At 37.7% G+C, this 20243-nt stretch overlaps 1 protein-coding gene across 1 annotated transcript in view; it reads left to right on the top strand.

Moving 5' to 3' along the window:
- The window catches only part of TNNI3K (TNNI3 interacting kinase), a 280990-nt gene that overhangs the window by 167923 nt on the left and 92824 nt on the right, over positions 1 to 20243 (top strand). Inside the window, exons 18-20 of the mRNA XM_057716084.1 lie at positions 11867 to 11919; positions 12239 to 12291; positions 16516 to 16648. Of these exons, the coding sequence (XP_057572067.1) occupies positions 11867 to 11919; positions 12239 to 12291; positions 16516 to 16648 (239 nt within the window). The remainder of the gene's footprint in view (positions 1 to 11866; positions 11920 to 12238; positions 12292 to 16515; positions 16649 to 20243) is intronic.

Here is a 20243-nt window from a genome sequence, read left to right as displayed (position 1 = left end):
CTGGCCTTTTGTTTTTCCCCAATAATGTCTAGGAATTAATTTTAACATTCAGAGACAGAGGATTTATCACAGACCTTTCGTGTCTGAGTATTCAATAGATGCCCAGAAGGCCCATGGCAATTTCCCAAGGAGTTGGTACTGGACCTGCTCTCTTAAACGTGGGTGAGAAGAGTCCTGTGACACTTTTGGGTACAAGTGAGTCTGGGTCATCTGTAGTTGGTGCCCTTAGCATCTATGTCTCTGTATTTAGATGTGCTTGGGTACTCAGAGATCAGGGAAGATGAAGTAAGTGAGCTGGGAAAATGAACAGTTTTCATTCAGGAGATCCAATAGTGACCTTGATAGAAAACAAAGCTCTTCAAATTCTTCTTTTATAAACAGATCACTTAAGAATTTCTAACATCCTTTCAAATTCTAAAATATTGCTTGCTATATCTCCTGTTTGTCCTAAGTCCCACAAGTTTTTGCTTTCATATTATTTTCTGTGCTTCGTTTTGGCAGACTCAGGTTCTCTCCTCACATGTAAATAAATGTCCAGTGCATTTCAGGATTTACATACAAAGTGGGGTTTGCATACAGAACTTAAGATGTTTTAGTATTGTTAAAAATCAGTATGTTCAGAAAAGTGACTAAGGAAGCAGTATTTAGATGATAGTGGAAGTTGCAAAAACTGGAGACTTTTTTGGATACTTTTGGTTTTGTGGCCTCATTTTGGTAATCAGGCTAGTTAATTATGACTTTTCTGACTCTTTGATGTCACATATCTTTGCCATTTTAATCCTTCCTCAAAATTCTGACCATGTGCTTTGTGGGAGAAAATTTCCCCCACTGTCTGAAGTCAAAACCTTTTGCTCATCCGTGGTCCCTGTGCATTAGAAAAATGTCAGACCCTGTGAAGAGAATGTAGTCAATATGATGTTTTCCAATATTCCCTTTCTCAATTTTAAAGTCAAACAAATGATATATAATGAATGTGATATCGATTGTCAAGTGACAATTCCAAAATATTCCATTTTGCAGTTTGTGTACCTGAAATTCCTCATAACATTATGCCCTGTTCAGGAGGATAAGCAATAACTTTAGCCATACATAGACGTGGGAATTATACGTGATTGTTGATTCTAGGGCACTAGCTTGCAGAAACGTCACAATCGAGAGAGAGAGAGAGAATGTGGTTAGATTTATTCAGTCATTATCACTGTTCCACTCGCATTTCATGGTGCTGAGCAAATAGTAAGTGAAGAGTGTGGAGTTTTTTCACGTTACCCTCAATAAATGGGCTTAACCACAATACAAATCTTATAATCCACCTCTTCAATCCCACTGGCAATGGGACAAATCCAGTAGCTTTAGAAGTAAGCCTTCAAATATACTTCTACTGACAGACTGGAGTTTGTTTTAAGAAAAGTCAAGGTTCTGCAATCTTTTGCATTTATTGGAATTTTCTGTTTCCATGGTTTCCAAGAGTTCACTGAAATTAGGCTTTCAGTGTTTAGAAGTTCATGATATGGGACTTTGGTAAATTCCTTCTCTCTTACCTAGATTATGTTCAATCAGAATATTGCTATTCCTGAATGAGCTTGGGCGGCTATCATTCTGTCAACATAGTTCTTCTTCTGCATGCCTTTTCCAAAGGACCAAGTCAGTTTGTATGAAACCAAACTAGGGTCACTTTTTGGCAGCATGAAATAGTAAAATTACCGTTCTTATTTTTAGTGAAGAACTACCTTCAAATCTAGGCTTAGGCTTCTCTGGTCTTTGGCAAGGAGAGTGCCCTGCTGAAATAAAATCTAAAAAATGAATTTCAGAGGCTTCACACTTCTTGCAGAAGAACAGTAACAAAACTTCCTTGTTGTGGTAGGCATCCTGGAATAGTTTATGTTGAGTCCCAAGGTACAAAGGAGGTATCAAGAATATACGTAGAGGCTTTATTTGGGTATGAAGCAGATTATGTGATTTCTGATGTTACTGTACAACTGTTACCACGTTTCTACATGCAGCAAAAGTTGTGGAACCCTTAAGTGGTTGCTGAGGGTTCCGTTGTCATATAACATACATAATAAGTAAATATCAGTAATTCTCTGAACCTAAATGTGCTGTCTCTATTATCTGGGGCTCAAACCCAAGACCTCCAGCAGTTACCCCTCATGAAGATAATGAGTTTTTGATTAGTTTTTGTCTCCTAATGAAGTAAGAAGCAGATATAGAAAAAAATTAGAGGCAGAAGGATATCAAAAAAAAAGAAAAAAGGAAAAGAGAGAGAGACCATGAGTCTAGACTATAAGGAGCTAATCTAGATGACTTGGAAGAATTTTTTAGGAAAGGTTACAAAGCTCCAAAGCAAATAGATGTGAGTTGCACTGCATTTCGAGGGTCTAGTTAGCACCTTAGATTACACTTGAAACAAATTGGAAGCAGTTCAGGGTATGGGAGTCACATATTCACAGGTAAAGAAGCCACATGAGTTTGACAGTGGCAAAGGTTCAGGGGTGGCTGGAGAAGAGAGAATAATGTGGTTGCCTGTGCTGGAGGTCAAGAAGGCAGTGCTCCCCAGAGAGAGCTCTTTAGCAGGAAGAGAGTCCCAGGCCATCTCGTAGCACCACCGCACCACCCGCGAAATGTGGCAGCAGGCAGATCCAGGCCTCCTCAGCATCAGGTCTGAGTGATTGCTTGTCAGGCAAGATGTGTTTGTAAACTAATGACTTTCACAGTGTGATGAGATTGAAAATGAAGCCTAATTGTTTCCACTGATTTAACCCTTGGAATGCTTCCAGGCATGCCTATAGCCATGTGTCTTTAATCATGTAAGTTAATCACCTTCAGGCATATAACAGAAAACAGTGGCTTATAGGAAGTCTGGGGAGCATTGCTGTTCTGTTATTAGATTTCCAGGTCTGGGCTGTCATCTCTTCAAATAAGGACACTGAGAGGTTGGCCATTGTGCCCTGAAACTAGTGTTTGTTAGTAGCAACTGACATACGCAATTCCATGGTTCTATAATTCAGAAAAAAATGAGTTAATAATCATGTGACTTTTTTTTAAGAAGCTTAAAAAACTCCATGGCAGTGGAGTGAGGGTTGTAAGTCACCTTGATTCTTCTAAGGCCACCATGAACTTCAGTCTGGTTCTGGAAGAAAGTCAGATTGGGGAAATGGTCTAATAATCAGGCCAGTCTGATTAATAGTGACAATTAGTATTGGACTACAGTGCATAACCAACTGAGTATGAATCATTTGAGCACTTTAGGTAAATTTTCAATACAGGCAATTAAAATAAAAAGACTCACGATGCTTACATAATGACTTCATTAAATTAATTCAGTTCTGAGGTTGCAGAAAAGTTTCTTTTGTCGCAAGGAGCCAGCAGAATTTAACTTCCATTCTCTTTTGTTTGAAAGAAAACTGGAGAAAACACTTAAAAGATACACACACACACACCCCCCCAACATTGAAAACAGCTTGTTCTTTTCTGAAAGTAAACTATTACTGTGAGAGAAAGAACTGAAGGTCAGAGCATAGGTTGTATTTGCATCTCTTATTTGGATGAAGTAAATCTTGCCCTCAGTTATATTCTGTATTCTAAGTGCGTACATTGTTAAAGTTAAAAGAACTTTATTGCGGAGTGATCTGTAAGAGACAGACATTTCAAAGAGATAAATACTCAGTTCTGTTACATAAACAATTGACCCAAATCATTTGCTTCATGAGGAAAGACAAAGCTGGAGCCAAGTCCAAATGCTGCAGTATCAATGCAGTCACGGGAACAAAGATTCTTTTAGGTGAAGTGCAGTCATTCAATCAAGCAGCAATGGTCTTGTAGAATGAGACAATGGGAATGCAAGGAGAGGAGACTAGGGCTAAGACTGGGTTGAAATATTCCATAGTAAAGTCAGTTTCTTTTTTTTTTTTAACTTTTTATTTTGTATTGGAGTATGGTTGATTAACACTGTTGTGTTAGTTTCAGGTGTACAACAGATTCAGTTATACATATACATGTATCTATTCTTTTTCAAATTATTTTCCCAATTAGGTTGTTACAGAATATTGAGCAGAGTTCCCTGTGCTATACAGCAGGTCCTTGTTTGGTATCTATTTTAAATATAGCAGTGTGTATATGTCAGTCCCAAACTCCCTAACTATCCTCCCCTCCTCACTCTTCCCCGGTAGCCATAATTTCATTCTCTAAGTCTGTGGATTTTGATTCAGGAAGTCCCTTCACTTTCAAGACTCATTACTTAATACCGGACATGTACACAGCTGTGTAGTTTACAAAGCACATTTGCATTTGTCACACAAACACTCCATAAGCTAGGTCTTACATTTATTAATAATAACCAATACCTATTTAGCAGTTCACAGTTTGCAAAATTCCATGTGTTATCTCTTTTAATGTCCTTCATTCCCCTCACAATTTTTAAAGATCGGAAAGGAAGACTCGAAAAGTTTAAGTATTATAATTTAATCACAGGACTAGAAACAGCAAAAACCAGGTATCCTGAATATGGGTCCTTGTCCTACGTACTACGTCTTATCCCTCCTATTCTTAAGACCCTTTCTTCTCCTTTGCTAATAATCTTTTTCAGAATTAATTCTTACATTCACTGGATTCTTCTCTAGGTCTTTTCACAGTGAAAACCATTTTAAACTCTAGCTTGTGATGATAATGTCTCTCCCTTTCGGTTTGCATTGCATTCCAATCAGACTGCATTCTCTTTGAAGGCAGACACTGCAGTTTCTAGCACAAAACTAGGCCTTCACAGCAGGAAGAGTAAAGCTGAGCAGTGCTCACAGGGGTGACCGTGATTACAGCTTATCATTTCTCCTACAACGCAGGCTGACCCTCAGCAGCAAGAAAGCCATTTGAGCTGCTGACACTGCCAGGATGACCCAGCACACTCGTCAGCCAAACAGCTTGCTTCTGAGCTTCAGCCTCACTTTGTCACAACAAAATCACAAGTTAGCAAATAACGTGGACTTTTTAAATCGTACTCACTTAGATTAATTCAAAGTGTTAACTCTGGAAATGCCAAAAATTACTCTAAGAATTAAGGGCTTGTTGGCCTTTATCCACTTAACTTCCTTTAGTGGTTTTACCAAACTCAATGCCACCTGGAGAACGTTCCTCGGTGGCACGTCACCCTTAACCACATGTCTGGAGAGTTTAGAAGGCAAGCGTGTGTGCAGGCGGGGGCGGGCGCTGCTGTGTGCCTGGATTGGTGTATTACTACAGTAGCTGTTCTCCATTTCTGCCTTCCTCTCAGGGTAGCCTATCTCATCTCCTGCCCCTTACCTCGCCTGCATTCCTTTCCCAGGTGGTAGGGTTTGGGCTAAGGTGCTAGTGCCAGCAATTACTAACAGGTTTGTTTACCTAATTCAGATCAAAAGGGTCTGACTCACAGGACTCCTTCCACCAAATGCAGTCACGTACGTGAAGCTGCTCCGTAAAGCATCATATATAACAGCAGACTGCCTCTCCCCAGAACCTTCCACAAAAGCAAAGAGATAAAAATGAACCTCCCAAATGGTCTACTGGGGGAGAGGAAGCCACAGAATTCCCATCACCTTTCTTTTATTTCTCTCTTCTGATCCTGATGATAATCTCTCTCCAACGCACTGACACCCTTCATGTTCCTGGCTCACTTCCCAGGTCAGATTGCAGGTACCAGTTCATAGTGACTGTGCTTCATTCCTACATAAGACACATCAATCACACTCTGGAAGTGAGAAAGGTTGGTCTTTGCCTGCTGTGTCTTGGTGTTACAGAGGTATGTTAGATTACTTTCCATGTAGCTCATTGACTTCAATCTCATTACCTTACAGTCATATATTGAACTAAGGTATTTTGGACACTGGTTGGTAGACTTCTCTTTTCCCAAGCAAAATTTCTGGAATTTCTGTCCAGACATCCAGCCTTAGCAGTTTTGGCTCCTCAGGGCCTGTCTAGATGATGCGAGGGTCGGCTTCTCCTAAAAAGGGCAGACTTTGGAGATTGAAACTTGACTGCTGGCTTCACCCCTTACCAGCTATGATACTGGCCATCTAATGTAACCACTCTGATCCTCAATTATCTATCTGTAGAAGTATGCTAATACCAACCACAAAGTGGCTCCATGAGGAATGTCAAAATCTTGAAAGCACCAGTGCCTGCCCACAGGAGACTCTCACACAATATTTAATCCCGTCTCTTTACCGCCACCCTTCTTGTTACTGTCACATGACTCCCACAACTTTTATTATTCTCACTCTTCTCAAAACTTGCAGTTTATCTCAGTAACAAACCCTTGAGCTCATCACTAATAATTATCACACCACTTCTATTACCCCAGCTGGCATCAGCTCCAAGTTCATCCCTTTCCCTAGGAACCCTCCACTCTGATGCCAGTGATCCAGCAGATGACCTCTCTGACTCTGACATGACGCCCACCAGGAGGCATTAGTGCTGTCACTGAGGAGCACCGATTCCATCAACTTCATCCCTACCTGTCCCCCTCCATTTATTTCACACCAGGTGGGAAGTATAGCTTAGCGCTAAATAAAAAATTAATGGATGAATCTTAGAGGTAGTTCTAAAAATGAGTTTTCTTTATTACTGAGCATTTAAATAAGAAATGGACAAATGCAAAAGACTATCTTGAGGTGAAAAGAACGTTTCCTTTTATTCCAGCACTTCCCAAAGTGCTCTCATTTTGTAATGACATTTTCATAGCATCCTTTTTGACATTTGGCCCCATTTGCCACTATGAACTCACATTGTCCTTATGTTCCTAAATTATCACTGCATCTTTGTTTTGTTTAATTTGCTATTGTTTGTTAAGGAGACAAGAGTTCACTTTGAATGTTATTTCAGTTTAATAAAAATAATAGCTATTTATCTGGTGAGTCCAATCTTGCCAAGTATAGCAAAGAGTTTAGTCAAGTTTCTCAGCCTCCCAAGTCAGCCACGATCCTCTTAAAAAATTCAAGGATTTTTAGTAAGACAGCCATTTCTAATTGAATATGTTATTGCTTTCTGCTTAAGAATTCCAAACTAGAAAACTTGAAGGTGCTCCTAAGTTTTTGTTCCCTTTTGTCCTCTATATCTAAGCTGTCCCAAGATCTAGACAATTCTTTCAACTATTTTGATGGATTCATCCTACCTTTTTTGTTTTGTTTTGTTTTCCACTTTACCTTATTACTTTGGTCTTTCATTATGTAGAGCCTCAAACTGTTTTTGAACACTAGCCCCTTGCTTTCAGAACATTGCACCCTATACATAGAAACTGCTAGCTTTTTGTATCAAGCCTGGAATTCCCTCCCTGACTTTCAAATTCTCTTGTAATGCAACACCACCTCCGCTCAGTTTCCCCCCCATGACTCTCCAGCATGTAGTCTCCAATTTAGTAAGTACATCCTTCTTTTTATTCCTCTTACAGACTACACACATTCCCAACTCTTGGCCTTTACCAAGATTTTCCCCCACCTACACTTCTTTCCCCCTTTGCCTCTGTCTCATTTCCTCCTCACTTCATTGAAAGTTCATAAACTCTTTGCCTGTCTTGGTCACCACTATATCCCAGTGTGTAGGAAATTTCCTGGTGCATGATCAGCTCTCAGCCTATATTTCTAGACTTACTGACTGTCCCTTGAGGCCCACTTCAAAGCTAATTCCTTTTATAACTCCACTGTTTTCTTTGAATTCTTATATTACCCACACTCATCTAAGCTTTCATCAGCCGATTGTAAGGTCCTTGAGGTTGGAATCTATAATATGCATCACTTTGCATCTCTCATAGTGTCTTTTTTTTTTTTTTATTGGCTGCGTTGGGTCTTTGTTGCTGCACACGGGCTTTCTCTAGTTGCGGCAAGTGGGGACTACTCTTCATTACGGCATGCAGGCTCCTCATTGTGGCAGCTTCTCTTGTTGTGGAGCACAGACTCTAGGCGCATGGGCTTCAGTAGTTGCGGCACATGGGCTCAATAGTTGTGGCTTACAGGCCCTAGAGCACAGGCTCAATAGCTGTGGTGCACAGGCTTAGTTGCTCCGCGGCATGTGGTATCTTCCTGGGGCAGGGATTGAACCTGTGTCCCCTGCATTGGCAGGCAGATTCTTAACCACTGCGCCACCTACGAAGTCCCTCATGGTGTCTTTTTTTAAAGAAAAAACAACATATATTTATTCTTTTACATTTGTGGAAGTCAGAAGTTCAAAATCAGCTTTACTGGGCTAAACTCAAGGAATCATGAGATAGTGCCTTCTGCAGGCTCTGGGGGAGAATCAGTTCCTTGCTTCTTCCAACTTCTGGAAGCTGTGGCATTCCTTGGCTTATGGATGATTTATTCTAGTTTCTGCCTCCATCATCACATTGCTTTATGATTGCTAAATCAGTCCAATGTTAGCATATAGTTATATGCTTTTATCTTGATCTGTCTTTGCTGGAAAACCCAGGCAAAAGCAACCATTGTTACTTGAAAGCCACTGGAGAAATAGGAAAAGAAGAAATAAAAAAAAAAAAACCTTGGGTTTTTCTGCTTTGCATGTTTTATTGTTACTCTCTCAAAGTTCAGGTCATCAAAGAAGTGGTGTTAAAAAGGCTGAAGTTTCTAAGACAAAGTCAAGTTAGCAAGGTTAATTAAAATTGCTATTAAGTTTGCGTTATCCTAAAATTCAGTTAGTTATCTAAGGTTTTGACTTAAAACATAGAAATAGGAAATCCTCTGTAGGGAATATTCTACAAACTTAACACTTTAAAAAAAATTTATTGGAGTATAGTTAATTTACACTGTTGTTAGTTTCAGGTGTATAGCAAAGTGAATCATATATATAGATATATATACACGTATATATATATATTTTTTTTTTCACTCTTTTTTAGATTCTTTTCCCATATAGGCCATTACAAAGTATTGAGTAGAGTTCCCTGTGCTCTACAGTAGGTCCTTGTTAGTTATCTATTTTATAAATAATATAGTGTATATGTTAATCCCAATCTCTCAATTTGTTCCTTCCCGCCCCTTATACCCTGGTAACCATAAGTTTATTATCTACATCTGTAACTCTATTTCTGTTTTGTAGATAAGTTCATGTGTAACTTTTTTTTTAGATTCCACCTATAAGCAGTATCATATGATATTTGTCTTTCTCTGTCTGACTTACTTCACTCAGTATGACAATCTCTAGATCCATCCATGTTGCTGCAAATGGCATTATTTTGTTCTTTTTTATAGCTGAGTAATATTCCATTTTATGTATGTACCACATCTTCTTTATCTGTTTATCTGTCAACAGACATTTAGATTGCTTCCATGTCTTGGCTATTGTAAATGGAGCTGCAGTGAACATTGGGGTGCATGTATCTTTTTGAATTATGGTTTTCTGCAGCTATATGCCCAGGAGTGGGATTGCTAGGTCATATGGTAGCTCTATTTTTAGTTTATAAGGAAGCTCCATACTGTTCTCCATAATGGCTCCACCAATTTACATTCCCACCAACAGTGTGTCTTGATAATGTGAAGAAAGTAGATAATATGCTTTAGGGAAGGATCCATAATATGACATAAGCATAATTCATAAAATTCACTGGTCACTTACTATTTGCCAGGCATATTTCTAAAATCTGAGATGCTGGCCTACATGAACTGGAATCTATATCTTCATTGCCAGTAGCTACTTATGTAATGCCTGTTGATACACTTAAATTCTCTGAGCTTTGGACTCTTCCTCCAGAGCTAAGAGAGTTAAACTAGGTTAGCTCTAATTTATCTTCCAATCATATGTCTATGAATTTTCAACATTTATAGGTTGATGAGGATATTCAATAAGTACTTGATGATTAACTAAGGTAATCTTTACCCTTCCAACCTTGTGACTTTCTATTTTAAGTTTCTTTTATTTGTTCAAAAAGTGTTTATTGAGTACTCCAAGGTGATAAGGAGTTTAAGCAGTGTGCCAAAAAGAAGCACGTGCTAAAAATGCTGGAGGTACAACAATGAGTATAGTCCCCGCATCCTGAAACATCCTGCCTCTCATACCAGGAGGCACTGGGCAGCCCAGTCACCAAATTCACTTGTTAATTTTGCTAGAAGAGTAAAATTTTGCTAAATATTTCATTACCCCAACTCCAGTTAGCTGGTATTATCATCCTTATTCTTAGTAACATAAAATATTTACTTTAGAAGAAATTTAAACAAATGAATAAATAAAATATTCCCTAAACATGTAACTTATTTGGGGGATTCTCTACATCCATGGTTTTAAGCTCTTGCCTTATGGGCTGCTATTTTGGAAAAGGTGAAGTTTAAGTAGGGGTTCTGTGAGCCTTTCCCTGTATTTAACTAGGGAAGCTCCATTTACACATCTGTTTTATATGTTGAGAATATGCTGCTAATTGTTTTGATAACCATTGTTCTAGATGATTAATCTGAATTAAAATTAATGGATTGGATACTATACATATAATCATTTAATTTGATTGGTAATTCATGTTCAGCATGTGCTTTAATGATATCTATGAAATGTAACATTCATTTTCCTTTGATAGGCTAAAGGACTGTGGTACAGGAACTCACCTAAATCCTTCAAGGAATCTAGTAGTACAGCATTTTGATGCATTCTTCTTGTTTCCTTTGAACTTCCAGAGAGCTCCTAATGCTGTAGAGTTTTTATCATGACAGTGTCATTCTCATAGCATGTATTAATTGGTAATTTACAGTTAAAGAGAACATCTTGGAGGTTTTTGTTTTGACATCCTCTGTTACTTATACACTGGGCTCTTCCAAGCAAGAAATATCTTGAACACATTCTAGATTTTTAGTAGTTGAAAAGAGGATTAAGTGTATACCATAAAAGTAAAATTCATTTATGATACAAGAGAAATTCAAAACTAACTTTCTTGTAAAGCTCAACTCAGCACCTGAAAGCACTTACCTAAATGGTTCAATATCATACTGGACTTATTCAGGACTAGAAAATAATAAAATTTTCCTTTTTTGATCATGAAGCAAAACAATTAAAGATACAGCAGGTAAATTAATACAGTGTGGCCTATGTGCACTAAAAGAAATCCAGTGGGAGATATCCTAATGCCGAAATGACTCATTTAGAAGCCAAATGTTAAATGAGCATAAAGAAAGGCATTCAATCAGAAACACTCAAAGACAATCTTGGGTCACAATACGTTTGTCCATAAGCTATCCCACAACTCAGTGTACCAATATGTGGGAGGAATAACTTCTCTTTGGACTGTCCCCAACTTGATTTACTTCTTGAAAAGGACAGCTTTGACCTAGCTTGAATTCTGTTTTGGAAAGGAGACTTTGAAGACCTTTATATGTTTTCCTCCCCAAGAGCTTAAAAAAGTAGTTTAGCTGGCCTCATTTCACAGACCTTAAAAAGAGTTCTTTGTCCTGGGATTCTAGCTAGAACATATCGACCAACACATTTTCCATAAAACGTCCTTTTCATATATTCATGTCAGGTCCTGCCTTGAACTGTCCTAGTAAGCCTAGGGTTCTAGCAAGTTTGTTCCCTTGCTCTGACTCCGATGTGCTCACAGATACCTTTTACTGCAGCCAAATTGTGTTAGCAAATGATCTTCAAAGAGCTGAAAACATGATCTTCAGCTAATGGGGCTTTTTGAGAAGTTTAGAAGGTTTATCTGAAGTAGAGTACTTTGTATATATTCAAAGTCAGATATAAGATTTTATAAACATTGCTTTCAGGTTAGGAAAACTGAGAAAATCAGAGTCACTAACTGAGATGTCTGTTAGCCTTTTGGGAGTCCTTGAGCCTCTGGGGTAAACAAAGGATGATTATCACCCTCTTCCCTGAGAGGCCATTCAGATTAGGAAATGGTAAAGTTTACTCAAAATCTACTTTTTTTTTTTTACAGTCACAATATTCTTCTCTATGAGGATGGGCATGCTGTGGTGGCAGATTTTGGAGGTGAGATTTCCGTGAATAATGCCCCACATGACATCAGTTTCTTTCTTCATTCCTCATTCGTATTGATATTATATGACGAATCTGAAAACAGATTTCACACTGATAGCTATACTGCTCTAAATTATTCAAATTTCAATGAATTTGAAAAGTATATCATTTATTTTCAGGTTTTTCCTCTTTCATATCCTCAACTAAAAGAAAGAAAGTGAAAATTTAAATAAGATAGAGGTTTCTTGAGGTTTCAAACTTTTAGCTGTTATCTTTGACCTTGGTTTTAAAATATTTCCTTTGACATGAATTTGTTTTCTGTTTCCCTCAGAATCAAGATTTCTGCAGTCTCTGGATGAAGACAACATGACAAAACAACCTGGGGTTTGTTGCTGCTCATGTTTCCTATAATTATGAAACAATTACAATGTGTAAACTCAGCATGAGAGGAAGGGAGATGAAAGCAGCTTTAACTGTAAGAAATGTCATTGTCCCAAGGACGGGATAATGTTTTATGTTTTTAGTTTCAGTAAGCCCCCAAAAGAACTATTTCAAGCCTCCGTTAGAGAAATAGATTAGATATATATTTGGAACATGTTACAGAAAAAGTAACAGAATTTGTTTCAGATATAATTGAAAAGTACATGGCAGGCATGGATAACTGGCTTTCATGTTTAGACGTCCTTATTAAGCGGTAGACAACTTTTAATAGGTAACCATAAAATCCATTGTTTACCTCCATCTATTAACAATTCATAGTTTTCCATTTTAACATTGTAAGGTAATAGATGATATAGTCAAGCATTAATGTTTAAGAAAAATATAAATTATAGCATCTGAAGCAAGCATAATTGTACTCAAAATGTCTACAGTTAGGTTCATCACCTGCCTTCTCCTATGCCCTCCCCACGAAGAAGTGCACTTCTCTTTCTAGACTAGCTGTGTTATTTAATTACCCAAGCTTGAGATAATTTTCTTTTCTTCTCCCTTATGTTTATTTATTTGTTTATTTATTTTCTTATTTTTGGCTGTGTTGCATCTTTGTTGCTACGCGCAGGCTTTCTCGAGCTGTGGCAAGCAAGCAGGAGCTACTCTTCGTTGAAGTGCGTGGACTTTTCATTGCTGTGGCTTCTCTTGCTGCAGAGCACGGGCTCTAGGCCCATGGGCTTCAGTAGTTGTGGCGCAAGAGCTCAGTAGTTGTGGCTCGCGAGTTCTAGAGTGCGGGCTCAGTAGTTGTGGCACACAGGCTTAGTTGCTTCATGGCATGTGGGATCTTCCCAGACCAGGGATGGAACCCATGTCCCCTGCATTAGCAGTCGGATTCTTAACCACTGCGCCAAGCAGAGAAGTCCCTGGGCTAATTTTCTGTTCCTTCCTTTTCCTGCTTCTGCTTACACACTACTCAATCATTTTATGTTTGTTTCTATTTCTTTATTAAAGTTCATCCCAAACTCTCATTTACCACTATCTCAGTTCCTGTGCGCTACATCTCTTTTCTGGACCATTGCTCTAGGCTTCTAACTCCAGTCCTCTGTTCCAGTTAATTCTTTGCAACATCAGCCAAGTGCTGTGTAGTGACAATTCACTTCTTCCTGTAAACCACCAATGAGGCTTAAAATGTTATACCCCCCACCAAATCTCACCCCAGAGATCCTCTGTGACCTCCTCCCCCACTAAACATTCTCTCAAGTCCCCTATGCCCCCCGCATACAAGCCATCTGGGCTATGCCCCAAATATTTCATTCACTTTCACAGCCCTGTGACTCTGCCAGCATTATATTCGCTGCCTGCAAAGCCCTTCACTGTACCCCACCTGGAGGAAGTCTACTCATCTTGCATGGCCCAGAAAATTTTATCTATTTTAAGTACCTTCCTTCCCGTAAACTGCCTCCTCTGTCCTGCTCCCCACATATTTTTCTCTTTGTGCTTTTGTAGCACTTTGTTTGCAATGCTAGGTAGTACTCTTTACTCACTCAACAAACATTTATCAAGGGCCTACAGTGTATCAGGCATTGTACAAAGGGCCAGGAATACAAAATGCAAATAAAAGCCTAGTCCTTGATCTCAAGTAACTCATTTTCTAGTGGGAAAAACATAGTAATAAGCAGATAAGACTGAGAGCAGTGTGGGCATTCAGTGTTAGAGATGTGACAGAGCATCATGGGAGCTCAGGTGGAATGAATAGGAATAAATAAATTCAGACATCATGGGAGCTCAGGTGGAATGAATAGGAATAAATAAATTCAGAGTGAACGACAGCATAATCAAAGGCACAGGGCAAGATGAGAAACACCAGACTTCCTGGAGGACTTCAAATAGCTTGGCATTGTTGGCATACACTGTGTGAGGAAGACAAAATTTGAGATGAGTTAGAGAGGAAGGCAGGAGCCACATCATGGACCCTGTTGTATTGTAAGTAGGATTAAGCATGCTGGTTTCTCCAATTAAATTTTACTCATTCGTTCAACAAGTATTTATGGAATACCTACTAGATGCCAGACATTCTAGGAACTGGGGATATTGCAGTGAATAAAGCAAAGTTCTTGTGTTTATGGAGCTAATATTCTAATAGAAGAAGATAAACATTGAACAAATTAACAAAATGTATACCAGATGGTGATAAGTGTTATGAAGGAAAAACAAAGCAGAGTATATGAATGGAGAGTGATGGGAGGGTGCCATTTAGATGAGTGAAAGAGAAAGATAACATTTGATAAGAGGTCTATGTGAGAGCTTTCCATGAGAGGAGAAGAGCACTGTAGAAGGGGGAACAGGAAGTGCAAAGGTCCTGAGGCAGGAGAGTCCTTTGTGTTCAAGGCCACAGTGACTGGAGTGGAGTAAGCAAGGAGGAGAATGGTCGGATATGAGGGAGTTGGAAAGAGTGAGTCCTTTTTTGACAGGACACACAGATCTTATCTAGTACTTCTGACATAGAGATAGCTAACTCAGTGGATCTCAAACATGGCTGCACACTGAAATCTCTTTGGAAACTTTGTAAAAGTATCCGACCTGAATCCAACCCTCAGAAATTCTGATCTCTTTGGCCTGGGGTTGATCTTGGGTACATGTATCTTTTAAAAGTTCCCCCAGGTGATTCTAAAATGCAGCCAGTTGAAACTCCAACTAAATAACCTTTCCCTGAATGAAATTGAATTCAGTTTCACCAATAGCAAGTAATATTCTTTTATCCTAACAGTGGAGTCTTTAAGCACAGCAGTACTCTAGATTTATTTTGAAGGCTATTTTGTTTCTTACTAGTTGGGTGGCCTTATGTAAGTTTGCTAATTACTCTATTACCCCCTGTGAAAAAATGTGCATACTGTATGCCTACTCCCACTTATGCAATGTTGTGACACACATGATCTGCTATATAAATGGAGGCTATTTGGAACGTGAAAGCTCGTGTGGAGGAATTGCATATAAGCACCATAATCGAAATAAAGATATTCTTGGAAAGCTGCAATTATGCATGACTTCAAAATAATGTAGACACTTCAGAAGAATTATCAGCAGGCAGCACTACACACAGAATTTCACTAAGAATAATAAAAGAATACTGGTTTCTTTTAGAGGAGATACAAAGAAAGAAGGTGTTTGGCAAAGTTTCATTGATATGATTATGAAGCCATGGGATTTTAGAGCTGGAAGGACCTGCCTCCTCACTGTTGCCCTTGAGGAATCTGAGGTCTAGGAAGCATAAGAGACTTTCTCAGAACTGTCCAAATAATCTGCGGTAGAGCCAGAACTAGAATTTTCATCTCCTAACTCAAAATCTAGTGCTCTTTTTCCTAAACCACAAATAAACCAAATTTATGCATTTGCATCCCAGAATGGAAACATATTTAAAAATGAAAGTTATATAATTGCAAGTAAAAAATGTAAATGATGCCATCAAAACATGAGGGTAGAACTCTGTGCAGAGAAACTTGTCATGTTTTATGGGCTTGCTTTCTGGAATATTGCGTAAGCAGCATTCAGAAATAATACCACCGGGCAAACAAAGGAGAGATGACAGACCTGATCCTGGCAGTGAGAAATGTGCTTCACACGAATATTCTGGGCAGTCCCAAGGCCCTTTCTCTCCTCAGTCATCAGGGCGCTATTTATGGGTCTAATTTAGTGACATCCTAAATTACAACCTGAAGTTCTAAAGGAAGGAAGTTTCCTCCCACAGTGCATGACTCACCCCCAGGGAAGCATAGAGTTCTTGGATGAATCCATGGATGACTATTCAAAAGCTTGTAAGGCTTCCAGGGGAAAGATGCTCAGAGATAAACAAAAAATGCTGATGCTGCGATCATCATTGTATCAGAGGCAGGGTTACTTGGTGATTAAAATTGTTGCAATATTTTGGGAAGAATTATGGATTTCATGGTCTTCCAATGATAAAAAAAAAAAAATGCCCTTTCAAAAACTAAACAGCAGCAGTAAACACACTGTTTATATATAGACGTACCAGTTTATTGCACACATTGAGGGCAGTATTGATCTTATTTTACGTTTATATTTTTGAGAACACTTAACAAATCCTCACTAAGAAGAATACTTTTCTACAGTAGAAGAACTAAACACTTGGTAAATGACTTGTGACTGTTTCATGACCCACAGAACCTCCGCTGGATGGCTCCCGAGGTGTTCACGCAGTGCACACGTTACACTATCAAAGCGGACGTCTTCAGCTACGCTCTGTGTCTGTGGGAACTTCTCACCGGTGAAATTCCATTCGCTCATCTCAAGCCAGGTAAGCTGTTCTGCAATTAAAGTTCCTCTGAGGGAATTCCCCGGCGGTCCAGTGGTTAGGATTCTGCACTTTCACTGCCGAGGGCCCAGGTTCAGTCCCTAGCTGGGGAACTAAGATCCCTCAAGCTGCGCAGGGTGCAGCCAACAACAACAACAAAAAGAAGTTTCTCTGATTTCCAGAGTTCTGTGCATTTTCACAAATTCAAGAAACATTTTTTTTCCCCAAAATGACTATTCATGGTGGATTGGCAAGGTGAGAAGGAGACAGTCTCAAATCGTTTTAAGGTGTGGCCCAATCCAGAAAACTTAAAGGCCTATGACTATGTGATTTTAGACACAGGCACACACAAGTGTAGGTATATTTCATTGTTAAAGTTTAGGGGTTTGATTTATCTGTTGTTAATAAAACAAGCAAATGACTATGGCCATGTAGAATGTGGGTACAAATAATGTGAATAATGCAATATTTACTTTTTGAGATTACATTTAGAAGTACCTTTTTGGTGTATGTATAAGGGTGAGCTGAAAGGAGCAACACATACAAATAACCTATCAGGACTGCTTTCTGCTTGTCTCATACTGTACAAAAGAGAATTGCTTTTTCTAATTTTGTATTACATATACAGATGCATTCTAAAAATGGGACTTTGTGAGTGAGCCTATAATTTTGTTGCTGATAATTTGTTGATAATATGCATTATACTCTGTGTACATGTAGAAGGTGGAGGTAGGGAATCTAATCACAGGAAAAGTGTGCAAATATTTGAGGTAAATTTTATTTGCATCTCTCCATTTTATTTGGGTTGCTCTTGTAGACACAATAGCACTGTCACACTATTTACTTACTTGTTCCATCATGAGTCTAGAAACCCCTTGACTTTGCATCCCTAGAACTTACCATGCTTGAAAAGTTGCTTTCAAATTAAATCATAAATAAATTTTAAATGAGTTATATTGCAAACTCCTTAAGTGGCCACCCTATCACAGTATATCAGAAAGATCAAGTCAAGAGGGATGTTAGGGAAAGATATCTTACAAATGTGGATGCTCACAAATTCAAAGTCTCAACCAGGATCACAATATTTATTAGTACTCACGTGCAGAGCAAAAGCCATATCTCGAAGTATTTCCCGCTAATAACCATATGGTCTTTAATTACACTCTGCATAGTGTCTAACAAAGTGCTTTTCACAAATTATGTGCTCTGGACTTAATGATCCTAATCTTTCTCTATATGCTTCCATAGTTTTAAATGATGAGATCAGGCCCTTATTATAGTGTGGATGAGAGGACTGTATTTTGAACTGGACCAACATTGCTATTTGTAATGCCTTGCTCTGATCTGCTACCCCTCTACCTCTTAGAATTTGCTTTCTGTTAAGACTTATGAGTATATTAAAAAAAAAAAAGTCCACTGTAATTCTAGACATAGTATAATATTTCATAAGAGAAAGAGATGTCTCCCTTCCTCTCACTTCCTGTGTCAATCCATTCACCTCTTCCTATGGATTTTACATCCTAAGTACATCTTGGATTTATCTACTACTTTCCATCATCTATCACCATTCTAGCTCAAGCCACCATCTTTATCATTTAAACTATTGCAGTTGTCATTTTAAAAAATCAGGTTTAACTTATGTAGTATAAGTTGAAGTATGACTTATACAGTAAAATTTACCATTTTAGGCTAACAGTTCAATGAGTTTTAACAAATATATACAGTTGTATAAACACAATTACAATCATGATATAGAGCATTTCCATCACTCCAAAAAGTTCCCCCATGCCTCTTCAAATCAATTCACTTTTTCCATCTCAGCCCCTAGCTGATTTATGTCCCTATAGGTTTGCCTTTTCCAGAATGTCATGTAAATGTAGTTATGTTAGCACATTTTTTGGTAATTTACTCTTTTTCATTCCTGTGTAATATTCCATTGTGTTGCCATACCTCAGTTTATTTATCCATTCATAAATTGATGATCATTTGAGTTATTCTCACTTTGGGCTTCTTATGAATATAATTGTCAAAACCATTCAGGTTTTCATGTGGATGTTTTCAGTACTCTTGGACAAATACATAAGAGGTAATTACTAGATCATATGGTAAGATTTTTTCCAGAGCATTTGGACCACTGTGACTTCCCACCAGCAGTGTATGAGAATTTCAGTTGACCCACATCCTTGCCAGCACTTTTTTGTTGTCTATTTAAAATAAAATATTAACCATTTGAGTAAGTATACAATGCTAAATAATTGTGGTATTATTTTATATTTCTCTAATAACAAATAATGTTGAAAATCTTTTTGTGTGTTTATCTGCTGCTCATATCTCTTTCTCTGGTGAAGTATTTCTTCAAATTATCTTATATACTAATAAGAGTTCTTAGATTCTAGGTAAAATCTTTCATCTGCTATATGTGTTGCAAGTATTTTTCTCTAGCCTGTGACTTGCCTTTTCATATTCTTACCAATGTCTTTCAAAGAGCAAAAGTTTTTAATTTCAATGAAGTTTACCTTATCAAACTTTTAAATATTTTGTGTATTCTGTCTAAATTATTCTTGGCACACTCAAGACCACAAAGATTTTCTCCTGTGTTTTCTTATAGGAATCTCGTAGGTTTAGGTTTTATATTTATAGGATCTATTAGAGTTATTTTTTTAATGGCACAAGGTAAGGATTGAGTTTGTTATTCCTTTGTTAATTTATTTGTTTGTTTTTTAATATGGACACAGTTTTTCAGCTTGATTTGTTTAAAAAACTTTCCTTTATTGGTTGTTATTTTGGTACTGGTGTCAAAAATTAATTGAGCACATATGCGTGGACTCTATTTTGTTCTATTAATATAAATCTACTCTTATACCAATACTACACTATATTGATAAGTTACAGTAAATCTCAAAATCAGATACCATGAATCCTCCAACTTTGCTCTTCTTTGTTAAAATTGCTTTTGCTATTATAGGGTTTTTGCTTTTCTGTATAATTTTAGAACCAGCTTGTCTATTTCTACAAAAAAAAAAGAAAAGTCTGCTGGAATTTTGATTGAATTGCAGTGAATCTGTAGAGCAATTTGGAAAGAATTGACAATTTATGCATAGTGACTCTTTTAACTGATAAACATAATATATCTCTCCCTTCATTTAGGTCTTTGATTTCTGTCATCATTGTGTTTATAGTCTTCATCATAGAAACCTTACACATATTTTTTCAGAATTATTTTTATGAATTTTGTGCTTCTTGATGCTATTTTATATGTTTTTTCAATTTAAATATATAATGGTTTTTGCTAGAATAGAAATATAATTAATTTTTAAATAACTAGCTAGTAACCTCCAAATTTGCTAAATTAACTTATCAGTTCGAGTAGCTTTCTTGTATATTCTTTGGGATTTTGAGCATAGATGATTATGTCATCTGTGAAAAAAAAATTTTTATTTCTTTCTTTCAAATATGTGTGTATTTTATATCTTTTTCTTGCTTTCTCATGCAGGCAAGGACCTCTAATACAATACTGAATAGAATTGATGAGGTATATACCCCTATCTACATCTAAAGTTTTATCCACCACCACTCTAGTTCAAACTGCCATCTTTAT

Source organism: Hippopotamus amphibius, chromosome 1, assembly GCF_030028045.1.
Source record: "Hippopotamus amphibius kiboko isolate mHipAmp2 chromosome 1, mHipAmp2.hap2, whole genome shotgun sequence".
Taxonomy (NCBI): Eukaryota; Metazoa; Chordata; class Mammalia; order Artiodactyla; family Hippopotamidae; genus Hippopotamus; species Hippopotamus amphibius.
Note: the sequence above shows the minus strand (reverse complement) of the source record. Positions and strands in the feature narration are given on the sequence as shown.